This window comes from Hyla sarda, chromosome 3 (assembly GCF_029499605.1).
Source record: "Hyla sarda isolate aHylSar1 chromosome 3, aHylSar1.hap1, whole genome shotgun sequence".
NCBI classification, from domain to species: domain Eukaryota; kingdom Metazoa; phylum Chordata; class Amphibia; order Anura; family Hylidae; genus Hyla; species Hyla sarda.
In genome coordinates, this window is record NC_079191.1 from 127,055,392 (window position 1) to 127,079,754 (window position 24,363).

A 24,363-nucleotide genomic window follows, 5' to 3' on the forward strand; every position below is an offset into this window, starting at 1 on the left:
CTCTGTCCCATCAAAAAATCATTGGCCGTTTGGCTGCACATCTCCCTGTGTAATTGGGCATGAATTGCCAACAAGCTGATTGCATGCCCGAAGCTTCAGCCCCTGAATAGGCTCTGAATATGAGCCCCAACCTATGAGATTGGTGCCATTTTACATGCGATGGTAAGGTGTATGGCCTCAAGAAATAATTATTGATATCTTACCATCATCTACTATGTCCTGTGCAGCCACAGAATTTGTGTACACAACAAGATCTGAAAGAGCACGACATAATTTCATAGTCTTCCTCCGACGTCCCAACCTGAAAAGGGCAGAGAAAAAAAAGTGAGCTGGAATCTAAAAGAACAAATACAAAAACTGCTAAATCTGTTCCATAAACCTACGATGACCTATTCGCCCTCTCCTTCTTGATAAAATGCATTGAAATTTCTTTCTTATAACATTTCCCAAACAAAACCATCCACTGTGGAACCAAAAAGCAGATGGTCGAGCCATCACTCTACTAGAATAATAACAGCCTCTTTATTATTATGATGATGCCACATATCAGTGACAGGCATGTCTCCCCTGTAAGACAATCACAGAATTCTCACAATACTAGACTCATTACCCCTTCTGGACTGGGCCATTTCTCGTGGTCATTTGCAGCAAAAAAAAAAGTGGTAAATAGTTGCATTACCGCTAATTAAACATAATGTGGGAATACAGCCTAAACAAACTCTTGGCTGAGCATAATGACCCTGCCAGAAGTACAAGAGATCTTTCACCATTCTAGATTTTTTAAGAGTAATTCTTATTTGTTAACTATTTTTAGTTACTGTAGGCTGGGTTCACACCCGAGTCAGGGGTTATGTTTGGAGCCTCCAACACAAATGCCATTAAAAAAGCATAATAATATAGCACAAAATGCAGTGCTATTTTATCTGGTAAAAGTCCTCATGAAAGAAACTGTATGGTTCCCATAAATTCCTTCCGTCAAAGGTAAACATTGCATTTCCCACAGTATACCCCTCTGACAAAAGGCTCCAACAATTACTACTATATAGTAATACAGTTACAAATCTGGCCCCTAAGGCATGATTGTGCAGATCTAGGTTACCATTAAGTGCATTTATCTGTAGGGTAAGGCCAGTGTAATATGTAATAATAACCACAAAAAGAATTTAGATGATCTAAGAAATTAGATGATCAGTACATTTCTTGAAATATCTGATAAGAACTGTTATTAACACACTTTATTGTTATTATAAAACAGATTTTAGTTCCAAAGCCCATATAGTACAAAAGGTTAAAAAAAAAAGTACATTCCAGCTGGCAAGCATTCTCAAACCTAATTCAACAGTTTAATAGTTTCTGCTATCAGGTAGACCCATTATAGAGTAATATAGTAATCGCTCATGGTATCTACCTTGATACATGTAGTTTTCTCCAGATGTTACACAAAAGGGATGGCTCGCAAGGGGCCTGTTTTTAAAGGGGTATTCAGGCTTTAGACATTTTATCCCCTATCCAAAGGATGGAGGATAAGATGTCTGATCGTGGGGGTCCCGCTACTGGGACCCCCCGCGATCTCCCTGCAGCACCCGCATTATGTTCGGAGCTGCGTCTCCAGGCTTGGAAACCAGAAGTTTTCGGGACTGGAGACATGACGTAACGCCATGCCCCCCTCGTGACCTCACATCACGCCCCCTCCTTCCATGTCAATGGGAAGGGGCGTAACGGCCTCTCCTATAGATTTTTCCCTGCAGAAAAGCAAAAAAAGTTTAAAAAAGTGCACTAAGGCTGGGTTCACACTACGTTTTCTCCCATACGGGAGCGCATACGGCAGGGGAGAGCTAAAAGCTCGCGCTCCCGTATGTCACCGTATGCGCTCCCGTATGTCATTCATTTCAATGAGCCGACCGGAGTGAAACGTTCGGTCCGGTCGGCTCATTTTTGCGCCGTATGCGCTTTTACAACCGGACCTAAAACTGTGGTCAACCACGGTTTTAGGTCCGGTTGTAAAAGCGCATACGGCGCAAAAATGAGCCGACCAGACCGAACGTTTCACTCCGGTCGGCTCATTGAAATGATTGACATACGGGAGCGCATACGGTGACATATGGGAGCGCGAGCTTTTAGCTCTCCCCTGCCGTATGCGCTCCCGTATGGGAGAAAACGTAGTGTGAACCCAGCCTAACTTTACTTTTATTTTTGCTTCCACACTGCGTGTCTGTTCATTTCATACAAACGTTGAACATCAAACGTTGAATTTAAAAGACCCTAATTTAAGAAGAAAGCTCTTTCTTACCCTTTTAATCAAAGTGCAAATATCATGAGGTTTGGGGCATATAACCTAACCATGGTGTGTGTAAAATATGTCTGCAGCCTTGCTTTTACCCCTCTTATTACGGCTTTTATTAGCTCAAAAACCACATCCAATTTTAGCTCGAACCACATCCAATTTGTGAAGCAGGCGCTCCCTGGGATGAGAAGGAGAGGGACAAAAAGACGGAAGGATGATGTCCTCGTTGAGATGAAAGGCCGAAACAACTTTAGGCAAGAAAGACGGATCTGGTCGGAAAACAACCTTGTCCTGATGAATTATCAGGAAAGGGGAACGGCAGGATAGAGCTGCCAGTTCACAAACTCTCCTAATGGAGGTGATAGCTATAAGAAAAGCCACTTTCCAGGAAAGGAGGAGAAGGGGCACCTCTCTAAGGGGCTCAAAGGGTGCGCCCTGGAGAGCGTCTAGAACTAAGTTCAAGTCCCAAGGGGGAGAAGGGGACCGGTAAGGAGGGGCCGCATGTGCCACACCTTGGAGGAAGGTCTGGACATGAGAACTGGAAGCCAGAGGATGCTGAAAAAGAATAGAAAGGGCCGAAACCTGACCCTTAAGGGAACTGAGAGCAAGCCCTAGTTCCAACCCTGACTGTAAAAAGGAAAGGAGATGGGGCACGGAAAAGGTAACTTGAGAAAAAGAATGAGCTTCGCACCAACGAAAGTAAGACTGCCAGGTACGGTGGTAAATTTTCGCAGAGGAGGGCTTGCGAGCCCTAAGCATGGTGCGAATCACCTGGGAAGAGAAGCCTTGTCTCGGTTGACCATCCACCCGAAGCGACATAAAGTCTGAAGAGTGAGGCTCACATTCTCCAGGGCCTGGGCTCTGGTGGGGGCTTTGATGAGAAGGTCGTCCAAGTAGGGCATCACTGAGACCCCTCTTGACCGTAACAGAGCTACCACAGGCACCAGAATCTTGGTAAAGACTCGTGGCACTGTGGCCAGACCGAAAGGGAGAGCCACAAATTGATAATGACCTTCCGGAACCGCAAAGCGGAGGTACCGCTGGTGTCCGGGAAAAATTGGAACGTGGAGGTAGGCATCCTTGATGTCCACTGAGGAAAGAAACTCCCCTTGATCCACAGATGCCACCACCGAAACGGAGAGATTCCATTCGGAAATGGCGGATAAGATGTTTGTTGAGACGTTTGAGATCCTGGATTGGCCGCACAGAACCGTTTTTCTTGGGAACCACGATGGATTGGAATAAAAAACCCAAAAGCGTTCCCTTGAAGGAACTGGGATAATGACACCCTGGACGAGAAGGGACTGAAGAGCCTCCCGAAATCCCCTCGCAAGCGAGGGAGATCGGGGAGCATGGGACTGGAAAAACGATCCCTCGGAAGGGAGGCAAATTTTACCCGGTATCCGTTGGACACCATGTCCATGACCCAGGAATCCTGAATGTGCGTGGTCCAAACGTCCTGAAAATACAAAAGACGACCTCCCACCCGAAAAAAGGCTGCGGGTGGGGGCGTCTCTTCATGAAGAAGTAGGCTTGCGGTTGCCCGCTTTCGTCGCAAAATGGTCGGGCTGGTTGGTGTCCCACTTCCACGAGGTATGGGCCTTGAAAAAGGGAGCCTTCTTGTCCCGTGCAGGCGCCTGGTCGGACCCCTTAGAGGGGCCAGACGTCCGAAAGGACCGAAATGAAGAAGACTTCCTACGGAAAGAAGTGCTAGATTTGTTTTGAGGTAATAAGAAGCTCTTGCCCCCTGTCGCCTCAGAGATAATCTCATCCAGGAGCTTGCCAAAAAGACGGGAACCAGTAAAAGGAATCTCGGTGGGAGACTTCTTAGATGCAGCGTCTGCGTTCCAAGTTTTAAGCCAAATGGAACGACGGAGGGCCACTAAATTACCGGTGGCATAGGCAGCGCAGCGGGCTGAGTGCAAGGAAGCAGAACACAGGAAATCTCCAGCTTTAGAACATTGGAGGGCCAGAGCAGACAGTTCTTCCGGGGGAGGACCTGAAAGAATGCCCTGACGTAGTTGGGATCGCCACACCGAGAGGGCCTTAGACACCCAGGTGGAGGCGAAGGCAGGGAGCAGGGAAGAGCCCGCTGCTTCAAAAGCATACTTCACCAACAACAACCTTTTTGCCCGCCGGATCCTTGAAGGCCGCTGCATCCACCAGCGGCAAAGTAGTAGCTTTAGAGAGGCGGGAAACAGGAGGATCCACCGACGGAGAGGAAGTTACTTTGGAAACAAGGTCCTTGGCGAAAGGATATCGCGCTTGGACCCTCTTCAGTCCCTGAAACTTTTTCTCTGGGTGCTTTCAGACGGATTCTAGAATGGCCTCAAATTCAGCGTGAGAGCTGAACACCTTGGGTGCCGGACGGGCACGATGAAAGGATACTTGTGGAGCTGCGTCCGAAGTTCCTTGGTCCTCTAGGTTAAAGGTGTCTCTTATGGCCAAAACCAATGAGTTCACCGTGTCCACTGAGTCCGAATGGTCCTCCGAATCGGATGCCGAATCGGAACCCTCGGCCGCTAGCTCTCCAGGAGAGTGCGAACGAGTGGAGGCGGCCCTGGAAGAGGGGGACTCCGACCTGGTACGAGGTTCAGGAGAGCCAGAGCGGCGACCATGGGAACGTCCTCTAGGAGAGTGACGTGTGTGGCCTGAAGCAGTGGTCGGGCGAGACCTGCGAGAGGAAAACCCGTGCCTACCAGTAGACTCCTGGGAAGAGTCAGAGGAGGCACCCCTATTACGCTTATGCGAAGCCTAAGGTGAAGGGGAACGGGACCTTCTAGAGGGCCGGTGAAGGTTAGACCTCTCCAAGGCAGTCACCACAGAACGGGAGACCTGTGCCAAGTCGGATATAGACTGGGAGAGGGAGGAAACCCAGGCTGGAGGGGCGGCCGAACCCACCGGGTCTGAAGGGGCACCTGGGTTAGAAATAGCAGGGGGGTCTGGGGGAGCAGTGGAGCAGGCAGGACAAGTGGGTTCAGCAGAACCTGACATTTTTGCAGAGCAGCTATTACAAGCGTAATGGGTAACTAATTTACCCGGAATCTGCTTGGAGGGATGAACAGTTCTGTGCATGGACATAGTTAAAAAATTAACAGTCTCACCAGGAGTCTGTGTACCGAGGTAGCTGCTGTGAGGAAAACTCTGCACCGTGCTGAGGGAGAGTGAAAAAAAACGCCAACCAATAGGAGGAAGAGGCCAGGTCATGGCCAGGAGCTCTGTGATTGGCCCCTGCACAGCCCCAACGCGCGCAGAGCGCTGATTGGTGGACCTTTTCGCGCTGCCGAGGCGCTTATGCGGCCAGGTGGGCGGAGCTAACGTCCGCCGGGCCGAAAAGATATACTGTGGGACTCCTGTAATGGTGCCCGCTCCAACCCCCCGAGCGCCCACGCCGCCTGTAGCGAGTCCTGTGCGCCCGGGAACGGAGCGGGCAAAGTACCGCGGCTGCCGAAGTGAAAGTAAAAGGCGCAAGCCGCCCGCAGCCTGCGGCGTGTACAGAAGCACACACGCCTAATAATAAAGTGCACGTATATACAAAAAACACTGCCCCAAGCTCCACTGCCCCCCATATAATAAAAAATTACTACCCCCTGCAGGGAATAGTATCCCCCAGCCAGTCCAGCCCCTATAGGATAGGGCCAGAAAAACAGAGGGTCTCCAGCTGTTGCAAGACCTAGGGAGAAAAAGAAACTCACCTATGCTGAAGAACTTACCTAAAGAAGTCTTCAGACTGTAGTCTTCAGTCAGCATTTTCACCTGCGGCAAGCCAAGCTCATAGCGAGGCGAACAGGGAGGTAGGGGGACCCGGACCCATGAGGTACAACCCCAAGCGCTGACCGTTGGCGAGAGGGGGTTAACAGTACATCCAAGATGCCTGCCACCTCTCACAATGGGGAAACAGTGAACATTACGTTCCTGAGTCCCCACCTGAAAACAGAAATAAAAAGGAATAAAGAACTAACACATTCCCTAAACCTAATAAAATAAAAAAAATATAAGACTTGTCCACCTCCTTAAGACACTAAGCAAAAACTGAATTGCTCAGAGGCCTGGAGGCAGGTATATCCTGCTGGGAGGAGCAGACTTTTTGGTTACCATAGTGTCAACCTCCTAGAGACAGCAGCATATACCCAGAGTCTGTGTCCCCCAATGGAGCCGATAGAGAAAATAGTTTTTTGAGCTAATAAAAGCCGTAATAAGAGGGATAAAAGCAAGGCTGCAGACACATTTTACACACACAGTGGTTAGGTTATATGCCCCAAACCTCATGACAGTTGTGCTTTAAGTTTGCAAGTGTAATTATGTAGGCCAGTAGAATACCTTGAATTAAATAAGATCTAAGGTAATGAAGTGTAATGGAGAATACATTGATGTGGTTTAATAGTAGAGAAAAAAAAATCACAGATTTTGCTGTTTAAAATCCCTTGGCCTGAATAGGGGAAGATGAAAATCTAAGGCTAAATTTACAGGAAGTATTTTGGTAAGCATTTCAAACTCATTTTAGCCAGTATTTTTACCAAAACAAGTAGTGGAACTGACAAAAACCATATCTGAAAAATTTGCATCTTTTCTGTGTTTCAGAGTCACTCCTGGTTTTGGTAAGGTTGCCATTGTGCTCTGTTCCGTAAGGCTCCGTTGTGCCCTGATCCGTTTTTGGGGCTACTGGGCTGTTTTTTTTTTTTTGTGCTGAATGGCCCCAAAAGCAGGTCGGAGAACAACAGACTCCACAAGGTCCCAACAGATCCCATTGATTTGAATGAGGTCCATCAGGGATCTGGTAATGTACCAGAGTTTAGCGGAGAAAAAAAATAGTGCATGGACTTGCCAATGGAGCTCCGTATAACAGAGTCTGACAACAGTGTGAACGAGCCCTTAGAATACCGATGAAAAAGGACCAAAATAAGATCCAAATACCGATCAAAATGCTACATTTGAACCCAATTTAAGAAAACAATAGACCCCATCTGGTTCATTTAAATACCAGAAGGCCCCCCCCCCTCCCCCAATGACCCAAATGTTTTATTAAAAGTGCTCCTTTTGGTTTGAGAATAAATTGGCCAGATAAGACATGAGTCATTCCTTCATAACTCTTATACTTATATATACCAAGTTACAGTTACCATAGCATCTACAACATATTATAGTAAATAAAGTCTACATCTATTTTGTTCACCAACCATAAAATATTGGCGCTGGTAGCTGTTTATGCCATAATATATTGGACAATTCCTTTAAAGAGTGTGTAAGCATGAAAAAAAATGCTACAGTGTGTAAACAGAAATTCATATAATCCCATTGACAACAATTTAACATCTGCTATATTGTGAAAAGACCACGTGAACACAGTCTAATGCCCCATCTCTTAAGCTGACAATAGGTTCCGTTATGACATACAAAAAAGCACAGAAGTCATCCTTACACTTTAAAAAAATGTCCTTTTATATACGCAATAGAAAGCAGAATGATGGGGAGAAGGAGAAAACAATAAAATGTGCACCTCCTTGGGCCTATATACAACTTTTTTTTTTTTCCAACCTGACTCTAAATTAACCTCTTAAGGACCCAGGATGTACGAGTACGTCCTGGGTCCCAGTCCTGCGATATAACGCGGGGTCACACGGTGACCCCGCATCATATCGCGGCGGGCCCGGCGTCATAGTGAAGCCGGGACCCGCCTCTAATAGCGCGCGGCACTGATCGCAGTGCCGTGCGCTATTAACCCTTTAGCCGCGCGCTCAAAGCTGAGCCACGCGGCTAAAAGTGAAAGTAAAAAGTGCCGGTTAGCTCAGGGAGCTGTTCGGGATCGCCGCGGTATAATCGCAGCATCCCGAACAGCTGTAGCACAGGAGGAAGGTCTCTTACCTTCCTTCCTGCAGTCCGATCGCCGATTGAATGCTTCAAGCCTGAGATCCAGGCTTGAGCATTCAATCGCCGAAAACACTGATTAATCCATTCCTATCAGATCAGATCATTTAATGCAATGTTATAGCCCCCTATAGGAGCTATAATATTGCATTAAAAAAGTGTAATAAATCATTAACCCTTATAATTATAAAAATATACCGCTTTTTAAAGCGCACGTTCAATGGCGTACGCGCAAAAAAATTCCAAAGTCCAAAATAGCGCATTTTTGATCATTTTTTATACCACAAAAAAGTGAATAAAAAGTGATCAAAAAGTCTGATCAGAACAAAAATACGTACAGCTAAAAACTTCAGATCACGGCGCAAAAAATGAGCCCTCATAGCGCCCTGAACACAGAAAAATAAAAAAGTTATAGGGGTCAGAAGATTACCATTTTAAACGTATAAATTTTCCTGCATGTATTCATGATTTTTTCTGAAGTGACACAAAATCAAACCTATACAAGTAGGGTATCATTTTAACCGTATGGACCTACAGAATAAAGATATGGTATCATTTTTGCCGGAAAATGTACTGCGTAAAAACGGAAGCCCCCCAAATCTTACTAAATAGTGTTTTTTCATCAATTTTGTCGCACATTGATTTTTTTCCCCGTTTCACCGTAGATTTATGGGTAAAATGACTAATGTCATTACAAAGTAGAATTAGTGACGCAAAAAATAAGCCATCATATAGAATTTTAGGTGAAAATTTTAAAGAGTTATGATTTTTTAAAGTTAAGAAGGAAAAATTGAAAATGAAAAAATGGAAAAAGCCCAGGTCCTTAAGGGGTTAAACAATACAGAAAGCAAGGAGGACTTTTTTGACACATCCATGAAGAATTAATATAACTGGGCAATCCTTGTTCTTACCTGTAATGAGCATTTTCAAAATCCTCTTCTCCACCAATCCATGCACAAGTAAGTAAGATGCCATAAGTAGCTTGGCTCCACCTATAGTAATCAGGAGGTAATGGGTTCAATTTCCCTGCCTGCCCCATTTCTTTCCAATATTTCTCAACAGCTAGGAAAGAGGAGCAGTTTTCAAGGGACACAGAAAGGAGAGCAAGACTGGTAGAAAATGATTGCTGAACATGCCAATTGGATTTTATTCTCGAAGCCTAGAATGTAGAAGGTGCCATGCTGTTCCACTGCAATACAATGTAATCAGTTCTCATTCTGTACCAGTCAAGAGAGATGAGGAAGATGAATTAGAAGAGCAGGAATGTATTGCATGTATGTGGTTTGCAGTAGGCTTCAGGGAAGCAAGCAATTTATATTATGTTATTGATTTAAAAAACAATACCATATAATCAGGAGTGGGATAGTCTGAGGCATGCCTGTAATTGATACTGGGATGAAAAATCAGCCTTTCCATGGGTTTTCTATAGTAAAGAAAGCTGCTTGTGTATGTCAAAGCACAGAATTGGGGAAAACTAATTGCAAATACAGTACCTAGCTGAAGTATTTACCCAACTCATCCTCCCCTTGGTGTTTTTTCTTGTTTGGTTGTACTACAGTCTGGAACTGATGGAGGGATTCATAAAAAGCCATGTCCCACACACTGATCTTAAAGGGGTTCTCCGGTGCTTAGACATCTTATCCCCTATCCAAAGGATAGGGGATAAGATGCCTGACCGCGGGAGTCCCGCTGGGGACCCCCGTGATCTTGCACGCAGCACCCAGTTTGTAATCAGTCCCCGAAGCATGTTCGCTCCGGGTCTGATTACGGGCGATCACAGGGCGGGCGGGGTGTGACGTCACGCCTGCGCCCCCGTGTGAAATCATGCTCCGCCCCTCAATGAAAGCCTATGGGAGGGGGCGTGACAGCTATCACGCCCCCTCCTGTAGGCTTGCATTGAGGGGCGGAGCGTGACGTCACTATCACGTGGCTATCACGTCACGAGCTCCCGGCGCCGGCTCCAGTTTGTTCTAAACGCTGAGCAGCGGAGTACTCCTTTAAAGGAGTACTCTAGTGCAGAGTATTCCTGCTCCCTCCTGCCTGGGCTGCAAAATAAATGAAAATGAACCATCACTCACCTCCCTGGGTTCCCGCGGAACGCCACTACAGCTGATCGGTCCTCCGGTCCATCTCCTTCATACTTCCGGGTGTAACAAAGCATCACATGGCGCTCAGCCTATCGCCGGCCGAGGCAGAATATCGCGGCGGCCGGCGATAGGCTGAGCTCCATGTGACGCTTCATTACACCCGGAAGTATGAAGGAGATGGACCGGAGGACCAATCAGCTGTAGTGGCGCTGTGCGGGAACCCAGGGAGGTGAGTGATGGTTCATTTTCATTTATTTTGCAGCCCGGGCAGGACGGAGCAGGAATACTCTGCACTAGAGTACTTCTTTAAGTAAAAGCAGGCAGCACCAAAAAACTTAGATTATATCATTAAATAGATTAGGGTTCCCTGATTACACACCTTTTACACCCTTCCATTTCTGAAATATGTGGGTTTAGGGAATCAGTCAGATGAGTGTTAACGTAATTTTATAATGGGAAGTAAATATAAGGTGATGGGTAGGATTATAGAGTCAGGGGGTGTAGAGGTTTTACATTGAGGTGTGTGAGTTAGGCATTCACACCTCTAGACTATATAACCTCACCCATCATCTGATATTTACTGCCATTATTTATTGTCAGACAAACTATGAATCCACATATCTCAGGGACGAAAGGGCAGATGAAGAAACTACAGAAGGTGTGTGTGATCAAAGTATCCTAGACTATGTAATCATAGGAGATTTCGGAGAAAACATTTAGGTGTAAATTATAATAAATCTGCTTGGCTATAGGAGAACAGTGGCTTGTGCAAATATTTGTAACGGGCATACAGCCTTACAATCCACCCATAATGTACTTTCGATTAAGATTTGATATAATACCCCATACAAAACTGGCTAAATTATTACAGTGAAATGAAAAGAAATACATAAACTTAATAATAAGAGCCATTACGCTTTCCATCTACAGAAACAAATGAGGGCTCTTTTTTAGCAGAACTAATGGTACTTTGTACAGACAACTTTGAAAGGGTTGTCCAGAAAGTAGAAAAGGTATTACCCCTTCTGTTCTCTGGCATTCCACTTCCGCCCAACATATGCTTTAGAAGTATATCTTTTGGCAAGTATCAAATCCCAATTATCAAATGCGGATGAAGGCCTCAAACTGCCTTGACAACTGATCGGCTCCATATAAGCCTAAGTGTTTGTTTTTTGTTTTCGTATTATTGTGTCACTGTAAAAAAATATCTGATTAGCATGCTATGCAAATCAAATGGTATAAAATTCCAGATAAATGTAATGCACCAAAACAATAAAAACGCCAAGAGGAGGGTTAAATACTTTCATAGGTCACTGTAGAAAACATATGTATGCTTTTTATATACAATATGTATGGAAAATTATGAGCTGTACAGACAGAATGTTAACACTGCAAATCATTTGTTTCACTCTCAAACTACATTCATACTCTTAGTTAACTCTTACTTAAGTACAGTGCATTTTGGGAAAATTCTAAAATCAAGTTAACATAGATTAGTGACAGCCATTTATTTACCAGACGTGGGCAAAGAACAGGGCTGAAGGTCTACTCAATAAAAGGCTATGGCTGTATTTGATCGGAATGCAGTGGAATTAGAAATCAGCTGTATATATTTTAATGGCAAAATGAGATGTCAGAAAAGTGTTAAAGGAGGTATCCAGTGGTGAAAAACTGAAAAGTTTCATACCGACCGCGATCTCCTGTATGGGGCCCCGGAAGCCCGCGGGAAGGGGGAGTGTTGACCACTGCACGAAGCAGCAGCTGACCCGCCCCCTTAATACAACTCTATGGCAGAGCTGTAGCGCTGCCTCCGGCAATCTCCGGCTCTGCCATAGTGATATATTGAGGGGGCATGTCAGCCACCACTTCGTGCGGTGGTTGACACACCCGCTATCTGGCCAGCGAGCCGGGGCCCCGTACAGGAGATCGCGGGGGGCCCCCCGCAATCTGAAACTTATCCCCTATCCTTAGGATAGGGGATAAGTTTTTCAGCACTGGACTACCCCTTTAAAAAACAGGTGGGTACTGGCATTCCTGTGGGTGTTACTTTGACATGCACCAGCTACCTAAACTTTGCAGGCCAAGTACACCCCTTCATGGCAATGGATCTCTCTAATGGTTGAAGCCTCTTTCAAAGAAGATGAGCAAAGTGTTGACTTGGCCCCCAAATTCCCAGACCTCAATTTGATCAAGAATTTGTTGACTCTGGAAAAACAAGTCTGATCCATAGAGGGTCCACCTAACCTATCTCACATAAGTTAGCAAAACCCCTCACATTTTTGTAAACATTTAATTAAGTATTTTTTCACATGAGAAAGCTGAAGAAATTAAAGATAGCTCATCACACAGCAATCAAAGGGGTACTACCGTGGAAAACTTTTTTTATTTTTTTATCAACTGGTGCCAGAAAGTTAAACAGATTTGTAAATGACTTCTATTAAAAAATCTTAATCCTTCCAGTACTTTTTAGGGGCTGCATGCTACAGAGTAAATGTTTATCTTTTTGGATTTCTCTTATGTCACGACCACAGTGCTCTCTGCTGAACTCTGCTGTCCATTTTAGGAACTGTCCAGAGCAGCATATGTTTGCTATGAGGATTTTCTACTGCTCTGGACAGTTCCTAAAATGAAAAGCAGAGAGCACCGTGGTCGTGAAATAAGAGAAAGCCAAAAAGATAAACATTTCCTCTGTAGTATACAGCCCCAAAAAGTACTGGAAGGATTAAGATGTTTTAATAGAAGTAATTTACAAATCTGTTTAACTTTATGGCACCAGTTGATGGAAAAAAAAAAAGTTTTCCATGGTAGTACCCCTTTAATGTCTAAACCTTGGCAACAAAAGTGAGTACACTCCTAAGTTAAAATGTCCAAATTGTGCCCAATGTGTCAATGTTTTGAGCCTCTTGATCATCGAGCCACTGGAGCCCTCTTTCACTCCTCCAAGATGACATCACAGAGCTGGTGGATATTAGAGACCTTGTGCTCCCCCATCTACTTATGTCCCACAGAAGCCTAATAGGATTTAGGTCTGGCTGCTTGGCCAGACTATTTCCTTTACAGTCAGCTTCTGTGGCAGTGGTCATCTTGGAGGTATGTTGGCATACTGCCCTGCAGCCCAGCCTCTGAAAGAAGTGGCCCGTGTTCTGCTTCAGAATGTCACAGTACATGTGGTCATTCATAGTTCCCTTTCTTGGTCTCATCACTCTAAAGGAAATGGTTTCAGTAATCTATGTCCTTAGTCTTCAGCAAACTGTTGGCAACGGACTTTCTGGTACATCATCTTTACAAGAGGCTTCCTTCTGGCATAACAGCAATGCAGACCAATTTAATACAGTGTGTGGCTTATGGTCTGAGAACTGACAGGCTGACTTACCTCCACTTCTTCAACCTTTGCAGCAATGCTGGCGGCACTCATACGTTTGTTCTCCAAAAAAAAAAAAAACTCTGGATCTGACGCTAAGCATGTGCACCCAACTTCTTTGGTTGACCATGGCAAGACCTGTTCTGAGTGGAATCTGTCTTGATTCTTGGTCCTGCCCACCATGCTGCAGCTCAGTATGAGGGTCTTGGCAATCTTCTTATAGCCTAGGCCATCTTTATGAAGAGTAACAATTGTTTTGCTCAGATCCTCAGAGAGCTCTTTGCCATGAGGTACCATGTTGAACTTTCAGTGACCAGTATTAGAGCACAATAACACCAAATTTAAGACACCTGCTCCCCCCATTCACTCTTGAAACCTGTAACGCTAATGAGTAACATGACACCAGGTAGGGAAAATGACTAATTGGGCCCAATTTGGACACTTGCATTTAGGTGAGTACTCACTTTTGTTGCCAAGGTTTAAACATTAATGACTGGGTGTTGGGTAATTTTACGGGGACACAACATTAAACATTGTTATACAGGCTGTGCACTCACTACTTTATTTTGTAGCAGAGTATCATTCTTCAGTGCTGTTGCAGGAAAATAATAATCAAACATTTACAAAAATGTGAGTGGTGCACTAATTTATGTGAGATAGTGTGTATAATATATTTATCATTTTGACGTGAAGGGAGTTTAGTAATTGGTTGACTGTCTGCACTTTTCCCTAAACCGTTAGCTTAGTGTTAGCCTAAGCCTAGCCAACTGGGCAGTAACTTTCTATCAGAAGGGGGTGTGATTCTTAAGCTCAGCGGGGGCATGAATCTGAAACTCACAAGATTAATAGCCCCCCTGCATGAGAATCACACCACCTTCCAAAAGAAAGTTACCACCCACATGGCTATTGGGGGAAAATGTGCAGATTCGCAGCCATAGAAACAAAATGAAAACAATGCTGTAATCAGGAACCAGAGGATACAAACAGATATGAATACACTCATTGACAAAAACTGCACCAGATGAGAAACTCTGAACTGCTACTGACTGGAACCAAATCATCTTTAATGAAAAAAAGAGGTTCTGGCTGGGATCAGATGACAGAGGCAAGTGCTTAAACCTGATTTGGAGCAACACACTGCCCAAACCATTGGAGTGATGATCTGGGGAGCCATGCTGCAGCTACAATATTCTGAAGAAAGCCATATGGGACCTGTGTGCCTCCATGTCCAACCATATTTCATCTTGTATTCTGCCTAGAGGTGGCAAAGTACTATAGCATCCTTTGAATTGAGCAGTTTTCCCTAATAAACTTATCTTTTCACTTTACTATTGTAATCACTTACATATATCATTAATACATTCACACATAAAAAGTTTCATTCAATCCCCAAAACTCCTTCTTGGTGCATTATATATTCATTTATTTATTTTCGTCAATAAGTGTGATTGACAAAAACTTAGGGTCTGTTACCACAGGATACTTTCAGAAGTCTCGGAGAGTCCATGCCTTGATGAATCAGTGCTGTTTTGGAAGCACAAGGGAGACCTACATAATATTAGGCAGCTGGTTTTAATGCTATGGTTGATCAGTGTATGTATAAAATGCAACATGTTTTTACCTTCTATTAATTCTTCCTATGTACCGCAAATGTCAATACCTGAATGTGACCTGTGTATAGATCAGTGAAAGACAAAGAAGAGACAGATACAAAGAGACATATTGGACAAGATGAAGGGGTTGGCTGCGAAACTGTGACTATTCTGTATGCATACCTGTGTCTGGATTGGTGGTGACAATAAAATGAATGCTGTATGAATATGCAATGGAGAAAGCCAAAGGTCTGACTAACCCTCACATTTGTAATATTATTTTGTTTAACACATGGCTTGCAGACAAAGAAATCCCTTAAATAATGTTTAAAATTTTGAGTCAAATCAGGGTGAGTAGCAAATTTATGTAAAAGGCAAATAAATACATAAAGAATTGTTGAATGTAAAGCCTCCCACTGCATACCTTAACAGTTATACTCACTAAATTATTATTATTCGTCCCATCTCCATTATATGAAACATAGCTCCAAATTTTCAGCTTTGTTTCACACTTCCATAGTTAAATAATAAAATAAGTCTGCCTACAGCCACCACTAAGAGAAGCTTTATGTATACAGATTTACTCAGCTCCCTTGACACTTGATAATCTGTAGTAAACATATCTTAGTTAAATTATACTTTATAGAATAAACATTTATTAAATAAAACATCATAGAAGAAACGCGGAGAATTCACCGGGTACGTAGATCAGGGGCTTCTTTATTTTAAATTCATACAGTCGGGTTCACATGCAGGGGAGCGGGATGGAATAGACGTGGGGGTATACAAGCTGGCAACGGACTGTTTACGCGCCGAGGTGCTACGTCAGGCCGGTGCTTGATGACGTGAGGGAAGAGGTGTGTTTTATAACAGGTGAGGAATACCATGGATACATACGGTATATAACATTCCATACACCTAAAATAATGTGAAACACATTTAAAATCAACCTCCTTACTTGTAAACCTCATCTCGATGAAGTATACAGAGGAATACTTATGTCCTATCACTTCTCTTCAGTAAATATTTACTTATTTAAATGAGCGCATTTAGCTCTAATTTATCATTCAGGCCAAGCAGGCCAGTGGCTTTGGTTCGGAGAAACCTTAAAGCTTCCTTTTTTAATAAATCCTGCTATTAAGTGTAGCCTTGTTCAGGAATTTCCACTCTTTCAATAGCAAAGAATTTTTATGCTTATTGTGAACTTCTGACATATGGGAAACTAGGCGTGGGGCTCCCATCCCTGTTTTCAGGGATCTCAGGTGCTCTCTTACCCTATGAAATAGTGGCCGTATCATTTTCCCTATGTAGAAGTATCCACAAGTACAAAGCAGGCAATAAACTACAAAAGGGATTCTGTATGTAAAAAAAAATTGTCTTATATTTATGTCATAACCTCCTAGTTTGGCTGATTTCTGTTTGCCATTAAATTTACAGAATGAGCATGACCCAGAGGAAAAATTTCCTGTTGGTCGGCTGTCACTTAGCCAGTTGCGTGAATGTGCTTTGTTTCTTTTCAGTCTGTTGATATAATCTCTTATAGTGGTGTTTTTCCTATAAGTAATTATAGGGTTGTCCTTAGTAATGTCAGTTAGATCAGAATCCCGTTGTAACATATACCAGTATTTATTTATAGCATTTAATGCATTCATTCATGGGGGTATTTTTGAAAGCAAAAGTAAACCTGTTGTTGTTTTTATTATGTTTTTTCTTTTTATATATAAAGCCGCTCCTGGGTGTCTCATCCACCTTTAACAGTGCTGCCTTTAACACCTCTGGTGGATATCCTCGTTGAAGAAACCTGTTTTCCAGATCCAAAGCCTGTTTTTTTTTTTTTTTTTTTTTTTTTTTTTACACATTTCAGGATTGTTACTAATCCATTTTAAACAGATAAATTGGCTGGTAGGGATGGCATTCTTCCTCTGGGTGGGATGGGACGAGGCATAATGAAGCAAAGAATTCTTTGAGGATGGTTTTCTATACCCAGACGTAAATATATTATTATGAACAATGTCAATTTTAACGTCTAAAAATTCAAGGGACTGATGGCCATACACGTATGTAAAAATCATGTTCATCGTATTGACGTCATTCAAATAATTAACAAAATCAACAAAATCTGTTTCTGCCCCATCCCACACCATGAAGATGTCATCTACAAAGCGAAGGAAAGTCTTAATGTGTTTGACGTATGGATTCAGAGTTGAAAAAACATATTTACGCTCAAAAATGGCTAGAAATATGTTAGCGAACGCACAAGATATAGGAGTGCCCATGGCAGAGCCATGGCACTGCCTATACCATTGAGTGTCATATTTGAAACAATTATTGTACAAAATAAATGCAATGGAGTCGGTGACGAATTGTATAAAATCTGAGGATCTGTGTGTGCTCTCCAAGAATTCACCGACAGACAGTACCACCCGCATCCTGGGGGATGTGGGTGTACAGGCTCTCGACATCTATAGAGGTGAGGGTATAACCCTCCTGTCAATGAAAATATTCCAAGATACAAATTAACTCACCAGTGTCACGTAAAAAAGAAGGAATATGAATAAGCAATGGTGAAATTAACCAATCAATATAGCTGGAGAGGAATACTGTAGGTGGATCCTACTCCAGCCACGACTGGAAGTCCTGGAGAGGGTTTAGCAGGTTTATGTATCTTAGGCAATAAATACCATTTAGGGATTGAAGGATTCTCAGGTAATAATTGTTCAACTCTTATCACTGAGGATATTTTTCTCTACATATCTGCACAATAAGGTCCTTAGATTATTCATAATTCTATTAGTGGGATCTTCTTTCAGTTTTTCATATACTGTTGGATTATTTTACTGTTTAAATACCTCATTTTCATAGTCCTGCTTGTACCAGATGACTATGGAACCCCCTTATCTGACCTAGATACTACTAAGTCCTCTCTTTCAGCGAGCCAATTCAAGGCTTCTTTCTTAACTGAAATGTTCCTATTTGGTTTGGGGTACACCAACACTTTTACTTTAGAACAGACAGCTCTATGAAAAAGATAAATTGAGATGCCGGAGGTACAGGGGGATAAAACATTGAGGGGTTTCCTCCTTTAAAGGGGGTTCCATCTTCGTCCGGCACAAATTCAACTGAGGACTAACTATCTGCTGGTGTTAATAGGGTCCTAACATTTTCATCATCCTGATCAAAATTCTCCACAATTTTAAATACCAAGGGACCTATTTTACATTGCGCTTCACCTTCTTTCAATTGATACTGTGTAGTGACATTTTTATTAGTTTTGATTACTGCAAAATACTTTTTTTAATGATAATTTTCTAATAGCTTTCTGCATGTCTACTTCAAAACCAACAAAATCAAAAGGTTCACACAACCCAAAATGTAACCCTTTGTTCAGGACTGTTAAACAATCTTTACTTTATGTGACATCTGTGAGATAAACCATTAAGTCCTGAGTTTTTAATGTCTCCAAGTCACTGTCTTCCTTTTTGCAGATCTCTGTTGGATGTTTAATCCGGCGTCTCCTGCCACGACGGGTATGCCGCCTAAAGGGATCCCATGCTGGTTATCTGGTCCCGATGTCTCATCTGATTGGCTTGATTCAGATTTGATAGTTAGGTAGTCTGATTTCTTTATATTTTTCTTTTTTTGTATGTTTCTGTTAGATCTCCTTCTTTTTTCCTTATTTTTTTGGTTGGTGCAATTTATTCCATGTAAATTCTTGATGTGTTTCAAAGTCAATTTTATCTCTTAAAAAACTGTCCCTTTTAATATTTTTAATAGATAACTGAGGTGTTAAAAAATTTTGGCAGGGAGAGAGGACACGTGGGTATTCTTTTCCTCTTGCGAATCTCAAGATGACGTGCAAGTTTTAAGTACTAAGTCTTTGGAATACAAAGTTACTTGTCTAGCCGAGCGTGAGACACGTCTTTTTTGGACCATAAACGCTTTGTAAGCATATGCAGAGATATGATAAGAGAACTCCACGAGGACTAAGGGTATATAAGTCCCCTTCCCAGTTTTTGCAAGATGAGAACTTTGTTAAGCTATGGAATGAGCAACATCTGTTACATTCACTCAATTTACAACAACTAGTTCTGGATAAAAATAGAAACGAGTATGAAGTTGTCACAGCACAGCTTTGCTAAGTTTAGTGTGAACTTAGAACACCTATGAATGAAGCTCAATATAAAACCTTTGTCCTCAAGCTGGACAAAAAAAATTGTAACATTTCAGTTATCTATTAAAAGTGACAACTTTCTAAGAGATAAAATTGACTTTTATCAAGAATTTACATGGAATAAATTGCACTAACCAAAAAATAAGGAAAAAAGGAGATCTAACAGAAATATACAAAAAAAGAAAAATATAAAGATATCAGACTACCTAACTACCGAATCCGAATCAAGCCAATCAGATGAGACATCAGGATTGGATGACCAGCATGAGATCCCTTTAGGCGACATACTCGCCATGGCGGAAGACGCCGGATTAAACATCGAACGGAGATCTGCAAAAAGGAAGACAGTGACTTGGAGACATTTAAATACTCCGGACTTAGTGGTTAATCTCACAGATGTCACATTAAGTAAAGATTGTTTAACAGTCCTGAACAAAGGGTTACATTTTGGGTTGTGTGAACCTTTTGATTTTGTTGGTTTTGAAATAGACATGCAGAAAGCTATTCAAAAATTATCATTAAAAAAGTATTTTGCAGTAATCAAAACTAATAAAAATGTCACTACACAGTATCAATTGAAAGAAGGAGAAATGAAATGTCCCTTGGTATTTAAAATTGTGGAGAATTTTGATAGTCAGGATGATGAAAATGTTAGGACCCTATTAACACCCGTCAAGGTTTTATCCCCCTGTACCTCCAGGCATCTCGATTGATCTTTTTCATAGAGCTGTCTATTCTAAAGTAAAAGCGTTAGTGTACCCCAAACCAAAAAGGAACATTTCAGTTAGGAAGAAAGAAGCCTTGAATTGGCTCGCTGAAAGAGAGGACTTAGTAGTATCTAGGTCAGATAAGAGGGGTTCCATAGTCGACTGGTGCAAGAATAACTATGAAAATGAGGAATTTAAACAGTTAAATAATCCAACAGTATATGAAAAACTGAAAGAAGATCCCACTAAAAGAATTATGAATAACCTAAGGACCTTGTTACGCAGATATAATTGTTTCAAACATGACACTCAAAGGTATAGGCACTGCCATGGGCACTCCTATATCTTGAGCATTTGCTAACATATTTCTTGGCATTTTTTAGCATAAATATGTTTTTTCAACTCTGAATCCATACGTCAAACACATTAAGGCATTCATTCGCTTTGTAGATTAAATCTTTGTGGTGTGGGATGGGACAGAAACAGATTTTGTTGATTTTGTTAACTATTCTAATGACGTCAATACGATGAACATGATTTTTACATACGTGTATGGCGATCAGTCCCTTGAATTTTTAGATGTTAAAATTGACATTGTTCATAATAATATATTTACGTCGGGTTATAGTAAACCCTCCTCAAAGAATTCTTTGCCTCATTGTGCCTTGTCCCATCCCACCCACACGAAGAATCCCATCCCTATCAGACCATTTATCTGTTTAAAACGGATTATTAACAATCCGGAAATGTATAAGAAACAGGATTTGGATCTGGAAAACAGGTTTCTTCAATGAGGATATCCACCAGAGGTGATAAAGGCAGCACGGTTAAAGGTGGAAGAGATACATAGGAGCGACTTAATATATAAAAAGAAGAAAACATTATAAAAACACCAATAGGTTTAGTTTTGCTTTCAAAATTAACCTCTATGAAAGAATGTATTAAAAGAGTTATAAATAAATACTAGAATAGGTTACAACAGGATACTGATCTAAATGACGTTGCTAAGGACAACCCTATAATCACACATAGGAAAAACACCACTATAAGAGATTATATCAACAGACTGAAAAGAAACAAAGCACATTCACGCAACTGGCTAAGTGACAACCGACCAACAGGAAATTTTTCCTCTGGGTCATGCTCATTCTGTAAATTTAATGGCAAACAGAAATCAGCCATACTAAGAGATTATGACATAAATATAAGACCATTTTTTACATGCAGAACCCCTTTTGTCGTTTATTGCCTGCTTTGTACTTGTGAATACTTCTACATAGGGAAAATGATACTGCCACTATTTCATAGGGTAAGAGAGCACCTGAGATCCCTGAAAACAGGGATGGGAGCCCCACGCCTAGTTTCCCATATGTCAGAAGTTCACAACAATAATGCAGAAGCATTAAAATTCTTTGCTATTGAAACAGTGGAAATTCATGAAAGGCTACACTAAATAGCAGGATTTATTAAAAAAGGAAGCTTTATGGATTCTCCGAACCAAAGCCACTGGCCCACTCGGACTGAATGATAAATTAGAGCTAAATGCGCTCATTTAAAAAAGTAAATATTTACTGAAGAGAAGTGATAGGACATAAGTATTCCTCTGTATACTTCATCGAGATGAGGTTCGTAAGTAAGGAGGTTGATTTTAAATGTGTTTTCACCTATGATGTTACACGTTATTTTAGATGTATGGAATGTTGTATATGATTCCATGGTATTCCTCACCTGTTATAAAACACACCTCTTCCCTCACGTCATCAAGCACCAGCCTGACGAAGCACCTAGGCGCATAAACGGTCCGTCGCCAGCTTGTATACCCCCACGTCTATTCCATCCCGTTCCCCTGCATGTAAACCCGACAGTATGAATTTACAATAAAGAAGCCCCTGATCTACGTACCCGGTGAGTGCTCCGCATTTCTTCTATGATGTATTATCTGGACTGTACTACATTTCGTGATTAGCACTGCAGAGGTATCAGGTGTGGCTTCCAGGGACTGTGCAAAATTGCTGGATTAGTGTCCTATTCACATAGCAGCATATGGATGGTGCCGAGGTTATTTATTTCTTGTATTAAATAGTATTTATTAAATAAATTAATGTTGGACTACTAGGGGTTCAACTGGTGGGACTGACACCAGTCCTAAGAAGTGAGGTCCTGCGAGTCCCCAATTCTAGTTAAAATTTTTATGCAAGAGAAGCATGAAGGAAAATGCATAACTTACTAAAATCTTTGACATGCCACAAAGACATGCCATAACTTTTGATTGATTGGGGTCTCAAACTTTTACATGTCTGTGTAACATGTCAAAAGTTTTTTGGAATAACAGTGACCCTCGTCAATATGTTGCTTTAAAGGCCAGCAGGATACTATTAAAAGAAACAGAGATCCAAGGGAAGGGTACATAATCTTATGATTTTATAAAGCAGACTAATCAGGGTCAGGTCTTAAAAAATGCAAAGGAAAGCATCTGCCCTAATAATTGGACTTAAGTTATGAGGTTAAAGGAAACAAAGTTAAAAGACACATGTAAAGGGGTTAGTTAGCATAATAGTTTTTTTTTTTCAATAAAAGTGCTCAGGCAGTCTCATAACATAAAAAATCCCATACTTACCTTCCTACCTCCCCCACAGCATCTAGTATTACAGCACCAAGTCTCTGCTAAACATCTCTTTCTGGAGCTGCAGACAATACCTCACTGACTCCAGCGAGTTGCAATGTGATGTGCCATCTGCAGTTATGGGGAGGAAATATCAGTGGAGACCAGGGCATCATGATACCAGAGGCTACAGGGAGCAGAGGAGGTAAGGATTTTTTCATGTTATCCCACAGCCTAGGCACTTAAATGGAAAAAAAATTATATTTTACTGAATAACCTCTTTAAGAGGATCAATGTAAAGATGTAAAGGGTCCATAAAAAATACTGTCATTTGTTGTCTATGAGATCACTACAAAAGACAAAATATAGCTTTTTGATTAAATAGTCTATCAATGGAATCGGGTTTGGAAAAAAACTACATATGACATATTTTAAAAATAGTAAAGGTTTCCGAAAATACTGATCCAGTGCAGTTTTTTCCACTTTTAGGGAGTTTGACCTCTGTCCATTAAAGGGAATCTGTCATCAGCATCACCGGCGCTAACATAATGGTATAGGCTTGTAGTGCCGGTGATGCTCATGAGAATGGTACTTACTGTTTGATGATCCACAGCTTCTTTCTTCCGTTATTCCCCTTTTTATTATGCAAATTAAGTAGCTTGGTGCTTGCAGGGAATTTGCATAAGAAAAATAGGAATAACGGGGAAACAGAGGCACAAATCAGAGTAAGAGTAACTACCATTACCATCAGCTTCACCAACTGACTGCAAGCCTAAACCTATAGGTTAGTGCAGGTGATTCCGATGACAGATTCCCTTAAGAATATTTGCTTAACTGGGTATCAACAATTTAATCACCTGCAGCAACATAGGATCATGAATGTAGAAATCCAAAACCATCAAATCTTTTAACACATTCGGCCAAAAGCTACTACTCTCCACAACCTCCCTTGCATACACATGCTGCTACCTTAATTTCTCCTGACATCTGTTGTCCAGAAAGAAGTGAAACATCTTCATACTAAGGCTGCTTTCACACTAATTATTGACGCCTGTTAAACAACCCCATTCAAGTCAATGGGTTTTTTCATTTACCCGTTATCACCCGTTATAGCCAGTCATGACTAACAGACTGGACAGGCACACATTTTTTGCCTGTCACAAGAAACGGGTAAATTAACGGACGTTATTTTTAACATTGAAGTCTATGGCCGAGGGATGTTGGTAAATACACCTGTTAATGCCCGTTATTTTTATCTAGCATGTTTAGAAGAGGTTACATCAGCAGACTCCTGCAGTGCTGAGGGACTACTACTACTCCAATCATGGAACAGACTTGTTTCCATGATGGGAGTAGTAATTCCCCACTGCAGGAGTCTGCCGGTGGCTGGGGAGGTTACATTAGTGTGTGTACTACTACCCCCATCATGGAACAGACTCCATGTCATCATGTTCCATGATGGGGGTTGTAGTACAGGGGCTGAGGGATTGTCACTTCTGACACCCGATGCGTTCAGAAGTTATTAAGCAGGGGGAGTGGGTGGCAAGCTCCGCAACCCTGTGATCACGATGTATTTTTTACTTTCATTTTTAAATTCCCAGCTGGGAGCCCTGAATGGCCGGTACTGAGAAGCCATTCAGGAATCCCAAAGGGGTTTTTAAAATGGACAATGTGAGGGGACATATGTAAGATAT

General features: G+C 42.0%; 1 protein-coding gene and 1 long non-coding RNA gene across 3 annotated transcripts in view; one reads left to right on the forward strand and one right to left on the reverse strand.

Moving 5' to 3' along the window:
- Window positions 1-24,363, reverse strand: part of PLCH1 (phospholipase C eta 1) — a 161,877-nt gene that overhangs the window by 27,907 nt on the left and 109,607 nt on the right. The window contains exons 14-15 of the mRNA XM_056564997.1: window positions 9,061-9,141; window positions 204-301 (exon numbers count right to left, since the gene is read on the reverse strand). Coding sequence (XP_056420972.1) covers window positions 204-301; window positions 9,061-9,141 — 179 coding nt within the window. The remainder of the gene's footprint in view (window positions 1-203; window positions 302-9,060; window positions 9,142-24,363) is intronic.
- LOC130361692 (uncharacterized) overlaps window positions 22,044-24,363 on the forward strand; it is a 65,196-nt gene continuing 62,876 nt past the window's right edge. Inside the window, exon 1 of one of the 2 annotated variants that reach the window (XR_008891114.1) lies at window positions 22,044-22,874. This is a non-coding gene — a long non-coding RNA (uncharacterized LOC130361692). The remainder of the gene's footprint in view (window positions 22,875-24,363) is intronic. The other variant, XR_008891115.1, reaches the window with a different exon arrangement.